Below are 10,230 nucleotides of genomic sequence, written 5' to 3' on the forward strand. Positions count from 1 at the left end.
TGAGGATAGCAGACTTTGTAGCATTCGAGAGCAGGTGTTGAGAGGTGAGTCTCAGCAGGCTACCCTAGATTCTAATGGTGTCTTGAGGTTTGACGATCGTATTTGTGTTTTAAGGGTTGGAGATTTGATTCGGTTGATTCTTCGTGAGGCTCATAGCTCCAGATAATCTATTCTTCCCAAGACAGCTAAGATGTATAGGGATTTGAGGTAGCATTACTGGTGGAGTGGTATACGGAGAGATATAATAGGGTTTGTGGTGCGATGTCTTTGTTGTCAGCAGGTAAAGGCCGAGCATAAGAGGCCTGGTGGATTGCTTCAGCAGCTACCCATTTCCAAGTAGAAATGAGAGCGAGTTACTATGAATTTCGTAGGTGGATTGCCTCGTACTTCATGTGGTTTTGATAGCATTTGGGTCATCGTGGATCGATTAACCAAGTCTGCATATGTTATCCCTGTTCAAGTTTTCTACAGTTCCGAGAAGTTAGCTCGTGTTTATATTCAGGAGGTAGTTCACCTACATGGGGTTCCTGTGTCCATTATTTCTGACCGAGGCTCCCAATTCACTTCTAGCTTTTGGAAGGCATTTCAGGAGGAGTTGGGGACCCAGGTTGACCTTAGCACAAACTTTCATCCCCAGACGGATGGGCAGTCAGAGCGGACTATCCAGGTCTTAGAGGATATGCTACGCGCTTGTGTGTTAATTTTGGAGGTCAGTGGGATCAGTTTCTACCTTTGGCAGAGTTTGTATATAATAATAGCTTTCACTCGAGTATTCAGATGGCCCCATTTGAGGTATTGTATGGTATACGATATTGATCTTCTATTGGTTGGTTTGAGATTTCTAAGGCTAGGCCTCGTGGCACAGATTTGATTTGTGATTTGTTGAACCGGGTTCGAGTGATTCAGTACAAGCTACGAGCAACTCAGAGCAGACAGAGGAGTTATGCTGATCGCAGACGTCGTCCATTGAGTTTCAGAGTTGGTGATAGGGTCTTTCTACGAGTATCGCCAATGAAGGGCGTGATGAGGTTCGAAAGGAAGGGCAAGCTTAGCCCTAGATATATTGGACCTTTTGAGATCCTACAAAGAGTTGGAGAAGTAGCTTATGTGTTGGCATTGCGACCTGCCTTCTCAGGCATTCACCCGGTGTTTCATGTATTTATGTTGCGTCAGTATATTCTAGATGAGTCACACATACTTCAGTAGGAATCGGTTCAGTTGGATGAGGGGTTGGCGTTTGTAGAGTAGCCAGCGTCTATTTTGGCGAGGGATGTAAGGCGATTGCGCTCCAGTGACATTCTGGTAGCTAAGGTTCAGTGGTGTCACCGTCCAGTTGAGGAGGATACTTGGGAGATCAAGTGTGATATGGGCACACAGTATCCCTACCTGTTTGAGCCTTCAGGTATGGCCTTACATTTTATTTTCGCGAACGAAAGTCCTTTTAGTAATGGATATTGTAATGACCCTTACGGTCATTTTCCTATATTTTCATAGAATTTTAGTACTATTTAAATGTATCGTGGATTATTAATTTAATTTGGCATTTGGTAGGAATATAATTTAGTACCCCTCTAGAATATTTTTGATATAGGTAATATTCTTTATGTGACGATATATTTATATTACTTTATAATAGATTTTTATGATTTATTATATTTTAAGTGGAGATAGTAAATTTAAAAATATTAAAATATTATTATTATATAATAGAAGTTTTGTTAGAAATAATTTTTTTTATTTATTATGGTATATTCAAAATATTATAATTATTTTACTACGAATTTATACAATACCCGAATATGTATACAGTGTAGAAAAATAATTAATTGTGGCCAATGCCATGACACGTGGAAAATGATATGTGGATAGCAACATTTTGCTTAGTGGCAGCCATACATGTGCCACTCGATTAAAGTCCTATCTTCTTTTATACATCTATATATATATATATATATACCAAAGTCATCAACAGGCACTCAAACTTCTTTCAAAAATTCACTTAGACCCCTCAACTATGGCCTGTACCTATCGGACCCCTAAACTCCCTAAATTTTAATTCAATTGGGCCTTTTTTATCAATCAGCTAAAATTTCGTGAAAAAATTAATCAATTCAAAAAAACACGTGGAAAAAATAATAATTATATGATGAAATTGCTAATTTATCCATTTTTCTATTTAATTATTTATTTAATAATAATTTCTTAATTTAAAAAAAAAATAATCCATCCCCCAGTCGTCGTCTTCTTCAACCCCCCTTCCCCACACTAATCTGGTAATGCCAATATAACAAAAAATGCACCAAATTCACCTAAACCTCAACTAAATCAGCTCAAAAACATCAGAAATGTCTGACTACACGAATCTGGCAATACCAATCTAACAAAAAAGGCATCAAATTCACCTCCAAATCTTGACACACTTCAACAAAATCAGCTCAAAATTGCCAAAAACTTCTCCTCACAACACGAGTCTCATAATGCCAATTCAATAAAAAATACATCAAAACTTATCAAAAATTCACTTTATATTTTCCTAAAGTTTGAATCTTTTCACTAAATTTCACCTCCAAATTTCCAACATTTCAACAGAAACAGCTCAAGACTTCAATTAAAAATTCTCAAATTTTGATATTTTTGGACTTCATCAAATTTTTAGTTCCAAAGATATTTTTTCAATAAATCTTATCTAATTTATCACACTTATTTCTTCATAAGTTCAATACCCAAAATAAATATTTTTAATTTCGATGAAACTTATCAAGAGAAGTTAGATCGTAAATATTTGGTGTGGAGTGGTGGGGGAGATAATTGTAATCTATGAAGAGGAAAAAAAAGAAAAAATTATTTAAAAGGAAAATGAGAAAGAAACAGTAAGAAATGGAAGAGAAAGAAAGAGCTTAAGAAATGGCAAAGAAAGAGCTGTAAGAAAAAAAATTAAGAAGAAGAGAGAGAAAACATTATTTAAAAAGAAAATGAAAAAGAAAGAGGAAGAGAAAAAGATTATTTTAAAAAAAACTTATTTTATTAATTTTTTGGGGGCTTTCAGTGCCATTTAGCACGTTTTTATTTGTTATTTAGTCAAAAATCGTGTTTCACGCGTCCCTAGTGAGTGAAAAACACGCACAGTGCCATGTAGGCAAAAAAGGTCTAATTGGATCAAAATTCGGGGGGTTTAGGGGCCTGATAGGTATAGGCCATAGTTGAGGGGTCTAAGTGAATTTTCGAAACAAGTTTGAGTGTCTATCGATGACTTTGGCCATATATATATATATATACTTGGTAGTGCCTTTCAAAAATAGTCTTTCTTTTTTTAACAAAAAGGGCAATCTAAGTACTAGTATTCTTATATGTAAACATATATCGCACACATATATACATATTCGGTAGTGACAGTTTAAGGGCTAAAATATTTTGACATTATTTGAGCATCAAATTAAAGATTAATTATCCGAATAAATTATTCAAAGCTCGGGTTCCACTAGCGTTATTTTGAGGCTTCGCGAAAAGGCTTTTCGAGTTAGCGTCCATATCACTTTTGATGATTATTATTATATTGTCCCTTCACGCTTATATTCGTGCATTCAATCACTTATCTTCTTTCAGACATATTATGCACTTCTATCACATTCCTTTTAAGAATAGAGCAAGTTGTCAACTTTCAGATTCATCATGTATTGCTACCATATTCACTTCATGGAATAGAGCATATAAATGAGATATGTTTCATGACTTTTTATGAAATACACATTATTTTGCCTTAGCCATCGTTATATTATCAATATGGTGCATTGAGATTCAAACTCAATGTCTTATCCATATAAAGGTGTTTTAGACATAAATCGATGGAACTTTGAACCCAACATCTTATCACTATGGTGCATTGAAACTTTTAATCCAATGTCTTACCCTCTTAATGAGATGAGACTTAAATCCATCATTATATCTTTTAACAATATTGTTCTTCATGAACAAATTTAAAGTATAATTGGTTTCAAACCAATTATTTTTCGTCAAATCCAACAATAATTATATCATCAGTAGCAAAACACAAATAAGGAATTACTAACCTTAAAATTACCTTTAGGTTGATAATCTTATCTTGTTTGACAGAGTCTCGTACTGATAATGTGTTATAAAATAAAGATAAAATATCAATATCAAATTTAAAGAAATGAAAGAACTAGAGAGTTTTAGTAGTACTTTTGTTACTACTTGGTTATGTCAATAAAATGTACAAATGATGGCTATTTATAGACACTAAACTTAGTTTCTAAGCTTGCCAAACTTGACTTTAAGTTGGCAAGTTGGCCAATTATTTTAGGTTTCCAAATCCAAATTGAACAAGGAATGTTTTGATCTTCAAATCCAACTTGACTACTAACTATTATCTCTAATATTTCACACACATATACATGTTATATGGCATTTATATTATATAACATTCCCTACTTTCCGTGTCTTTCCAATTGTGTCTCTTTTGACCATGTGAATGTAAGTAGAGCCACTGCTCATAATTGTGATTGGATGGATGAAATTTTTCTCCCTTAATAAAAAATGTCGGGTGGTGTGAGTGTTACAAAAAAAAAATTCTTTTGGCTAAGAGAGCTTTTTTTAATTATTCTTATGCTTCTCAAATACAAATTAGTCGAAGCTTCATAGCAGAACAAAACAGAAAGAAATGAAATTGGAGTTCTTAACGAAACTGCAACTAGAGATTGTAAGTGTAAATGAATTTTAGCATGCAGTCTAAGATGCTAAAGTGAGTTTGTGGAGTAATTGAAAATCTTAGTGTCCGTTTGGTCATGAAAATTGTGAAATTTGAAAAAATAATTTTCATCTTTAAAGTGAGAATTAATATTTGAAAATTAGAGTTGTGTTTAATTGATCAGGAATACAAATTGAATTTAGGGTAAAAAAAGTGAATTATGCCCAAACATGATTTGCAAAATTCAACTTTGAAAAAAAAAATTCATGGTCAAACGACGACCTAATTTATAAATCGTTTTTGCATGCCTTTATATATCTCATGAGATACAACATCATATTTCGAAACACACTTTCTCACGTAACTCTATTAGAAATTAGACATGAGAGTTCAGATCCTAAAGGACAAGTTTTTTAATTCAAAATTTCAAAGAGGCATATCAAAATGAAAAAAATATCAAAACGAACAAGATAAACACTTCATCAAAAAGTTCACGGCGTTAGTCACATGTAAGTGCAAGATAAAAGCGTGATTTTACCTTACAAGATAAATGGAGTCAGTAACCTTATCTAGTGACTAAAAAAGTGCAAGGTAAAATCGTGATTTTACCTTATAGGATAAATGGAGTCACTTACCTTATTCTTTGACTGAAAAAGTAGGGAATAAATTTTCCTAGGGAAGGAGTGTCTGCAAGAAGAGACTTACCGCTGACAAGGGAGGGAATAAATTTCCTTTTGGTGGCGGATTGTAAGTGAGCATGGACTCTCACCTTGTAAGGTAGGATCTCATATTTGCCTTGTAACAACTTTAATATTCACAGTGCTATATAAAGAGTGTGAGCGTAGATTTTTTTCATTTGCATCAATTCAAAAAAAAATGTCAAAGTTCATAATTCAAAATATTTGTTGAGCCTTATTCATTTCTTACTTCAAGATGGATAATTATAAGGTAAGAATAAATTTAAATTGGAGTGGTGAAGTTTTGCACTATGGATATTCTGTGCGATATAATCGGTGTCCTATAGTGATTCAATCTTTTCCTTTATCTCTTGAATATGATCGTTTGAAAAGGTTGTTTAGGAGTAAAATGGGTATTACTAATCCGAAAAATGATGTGGCTATTTTTTATCGATATCCGAATTATTTTATGTCCAACAAACAATCAATATTTGATGAAACTCTTATTTAAAATGATGATTCTTTATCTTTATTTCTTCGTACCGTTGAAATTTTTGGTAATCTTTTTAATCTACAGACACTTGGCATGTATGCATGTGTGCAGTATTCCTCTATTGTTGAAGAACCCACGATAGTGAGTTTGATCTTCGAGTAAGTCAAAATTCTTCGAATTTGAATATTGATTCTTCAAGAATGGCAATGTAACAACAATTTGATGGTAGGTTTGATGCACATTATCAAAACTCACCCAAACTTGTGAATAATTTCGATATGGGAGGACCTAACAATGCGTCTATGAATTTGAAAGTTTTTAATTCAAGTGGTCCACAATATTCTTTTACAGTGGAGGCAATTGATAGGTATAAACAACCCATTTTATATAAAAAGGTGATTAAAATATACCTTAAAGTGCAAAATAATTATATAAAAAAGTCATTAAAATATACTTTAAAGAGTAAATTTTTTGATGAAATAGACTTTGAACAAGAACAAACACCCAAGTAATGTGAATGAAGAGAGTGAAACGTGTAAACAAACAAATAATGTGAATAAGAAATAATGAAATGGGTGGTTTATAAAAAAAATTTAAGAAAGTAAGCGACAAATTTTGCCTTGTAAGGTAAACTAGTCTTCCTACCTTGCACTATAGTTGTAATAAATTCTTCACTAAATACCATCTCCATCTATAAATATTTGTTCACTTTTAACTTGAAATATGTCTTGAGAAACAATAAATAGATAGGTGATTTTACTATATCACCCTTTGAATATAATAATTTTTTTGCTTTGAAAAATGCAATGAGTGATATATTGTATTTAATACCAAGGGTAAAATAGTAAAAATAAATAAATTGTCCATTGATTTCATAAATTGAACAAGTATTGTTGGACATCCAAAATAAAAAAGTGAATAATAAAGTTGGACGAAGTAAGTACTGTCATTAAATTTCCAAGCTCCATCAACTTTTTTAGTCAAAGATAAGGTAAGTGGCTCCATTTACCTTGTAAGGTAAAATCTCCGTTTTAATATTTTTTTCATTTTAAGATATCCTTTAGAATTTTGAATAAAAAAACTTATTTTTTAGGCTCCACACTCTTAGAAATGATTGGTACTTGCAAAAAAGAAAAAATTAACGATTCAATTTGGAGCATTTTTGGATACTCTTGTGACGGGTAAATTTCATCCATAGTCACTTAACTTTGTAACTATTACATAAAAGTCACTTTTCTTTCATTCATTTCATCCATGGTCACTTAACTTTGTATCTATTACGCAAAAGTCAGTTTTCTTTCATTCATTTCACCCGTGGTCATTTAACTTTACTCCGACCATCACAAAAGTCGCTATAATCGGATTTTACAATAATTCCATCGAAAAAATGATGTGACAATCTTGATTAGTTCTTAATTTCAATTTAAGTGAATATATAATATATTACTCATATCTTGACCTTTTTTATATGTGCACAACCCAATTTTTCTTATGGATTATTTAATAAAAGAATACCAATTTCTTAATAGATTAGATTACCTAATGAAGACTATTTACATAAAAAAAATTGGTTGATATTTTTAGGAAATATTTCATAATATTACATTCATCTGCCAAAAAAGTACATCGAAAAAGAGTGATAAACAAGATAAATTGTTCATTAACACATAAAATAGAAATACATGTATGATATTATTTTTAAAAAATATTATTTTAATTCTTTGAAGATAAATCAACATGCTAAAGATAGTTTTAAAATAAAATCTTTTTAATTGTGTCATTGAATAAATATTATCAAAATTTCTACAAATAATGTTATATTAACGTACAATTTTGTTAATAAAAGTTATAAAATATAAGTACTTTAATAGATAAAGAAATTATAGGATATCTAATTTTTATATTTATCAATTAAATTAATTAAACAATATGTAATTTACCAGAATTTGAATATTATAATAAAAACTTTTAAGAGAATTAATCGATTATTCAAACAATTAAAAATACAAAAACAAACTCAATAAATAGAATAGTTTATCATATTTTTATGATATACCGAATGTAAAGACTTGAGTGGAAAGGAAAAAAAAGTATGAAAAAGATAATTTTATCAATTACATGTCACAATTTTAGAGGGAGAAAAATAATTTTATCAACTACATGCCATAATATACTAGTGGAAAAAATAATTTACTAACACATGTCTCAAGTTTGGAGGATTTTAAGAATATATAAGTATAATTTTATTTCATAAAAATATCAATCAAATTTTTTTTATGAAAATAGTCTTTATTAGGTAATCTAAGCTATTCTTTCATTAAATAATCCATAAGGAAAAATTGGGTTGTGCATATATAAAAAGGGTCAAGATATGAGTAATATATTATATATTTACTTAAATTAAAAATTAAAAACTAATTAAGGTTGCCACATCATTTTTTCGATGAAATTATTGTAAAATCCGGTCATAGTGACTTTTGTGATGATCGGGGTAAAGTTAAATGACCATGGATGAAATGAATAAAAGAAAAATGACTTTTGCGCAATGGATACAAAGTTAAGTAATCATGATTGAAATGAATGAAAGAAAAATGACTTTTGGATAATAGGTAGAAAGTTAAAGTGACCATTGATGGAATTTACCCCTCTTGTGCCTTATTTATCGACTGGGACAATACATGTTACTCCAGTAAAATTCGATTCAACCTCGTTTTATATGTATATATATCATATGTTAAATTCTTTAAAATATCTAATATATTATAGCTTTTTAAATTAACATTTTTATTCCGCCATTTAATCGTAGCTATTTTCCTTGTAGCAAATAAACTTGATGCGATTGTGGATTCTCTTTTCTTCTTATACTCCAACCTTTTTAATTTCTCAACAAGAGTTGCCAACGAAGCGGGGCGAGTGTTGTGTGGCCATGGCAAGGCAATGTATAACTTTGGTGGACCAAACTAAATCTTTTGCGGAAAAAACTTTTACCCATCTTAGCTTGTCTTTCCTCACCATGCTTTATCGCCATCCCTATTAATTTCAGCTTGATAAATGAAAAAACTTCGTACAAAAACCGAGAAATAAATAAAAGAAATTGAGGAGAGGGAGTAGTAAAAAATGAGCAACAGTATTTGAAGGTTGAAAATTAATTTTTTTTTTTCCCTGTTATATTTGAAGCTTCCTAGATGTTGAAATTTCATACCATATGCTAGAAAAAATCTTGTTATTTTCCGGTACTCCAAAGAGTTAAAAGTTAAGGATAATTCCAAGGGATTTTTTCATTTGGTGTCTGTCTTTTGCTTTCAAATTTCGATTAATATGAATTCACATGAGGACTAATGAAGGGGAAAGTGGTTCCTATGGGGATATTATCGGGTGAATCGCAAAAATAGATTCAAATTAGGATGATTTTTAAATTTTAGTCCCAAATAAAAAAAACTTTCTTAAAATAGTCTTTTCTATTAATTAATATCTTTTTGAACAAAATTGCCCCTGATCAATCGAGTAAATTACATAAATGATCCTCATAATGGATAACAACTGCATATTTATATCTTTCAACTTTTATTTTTTTCTTTTTTAAATTTTATTTTGATTTTTAGTTTTTCTTTTCTCTTTTCTTTTTAATTTTCTCAACCCTTACTTTTTTCTTTTTTCTTTTTTCCCTTTTTTTTTTACTTTCCTCTTTGGTGTTCTATTTAGTTTTTCTTAACCCTTAGTTTTTTTTTACATCTTTCAACGTCTATTTTTATAAATAGATTTTTTTTAATTTTTCTTTAATTTTAAATTTTTCTCGACTTTTATTTTTATTTAATCTTTCTTTTTTTATCAACCTTTATTTTTTTTCCTATTCTCTCTCAACTTCTACATTTTCTTTGATTTTTATTTTTTTAATATTTTTCTTCATTTTCTTCTTTTTTTGCAATTTTTATTATTTTGGTTCTTTTCTTTGATTTCTTCCATTCAAGTTACATCCCCTGAGCAAGAGTTGACATATCACATTATAAAGGCAAGACTTACGACTTTCGACAATAAGTTACGTTTCATGAGTAAGAGTTGACACTACTACATTGTAGAGGCAAGACTTATGACTTTCAAACAACAAGTTATGTTTCATGGGCAAGAGTTGACATTACCATATTGTATTTTGATTTATGAGATGTTTTATAATTCTTACCATAGAGGAAAGACTTAGCTCAGGGACTTGCAAACAACAAATTATACCCCACAGGCAAAAGTTTACTCTACCGCGTTATGTTTTCATTTATAAGATGTTCTACGACTATTGCCTTATAGGCAAAACTTGGTTCAAGGACTTTCAAACTACAAATTATGCACCACGGGCAAGAGTTGAC

General features: G+C 30.7%; 1 protein-coding gene across 1 annotated transcript in view; it reads left to right on the forward strand.

Annotated features, from left to right (window-relative positions):
- Positions 1 to 358: 358 nt before the first annotated feature.
- Positions 359 to 10,230, forward strand: part of LOC124887830 — a 48,232-nt gene continuing 38,360 nt past the window's right edge. Inside the window, exons 1-3 of the mRNA XM_047397747.1 lie at positions 359 to 505; positions 847 to 1,155; positions 1,249 to 1,402. Coding sequence (XP_047253703.1) covers positions 359 to 505; positions 847 to 1,155; positions 1,249 to 1,402 — 610 coding nt within the window. The remainder of the gene's footprint in view (positions 506 to 846; positions 1,156 to 1,248; positions 1,403 to 10,230) is intronic.

This window comes from Capsicum annuum, chromosome 10 (assembly GCF_002878395.1).
Source record: "Capsicum annuum cultivar UCD-10X-F1 chromosome 10, UCD10Xv1.1, whole genome shotgun sequence".
Classification (NCBI taxonomy): Eukaryota; Viridiplantae; Streptophyta; class Magnoliopsida; order Solanales; family Solanaceae; genus Capsicum; species Capsicum annuum.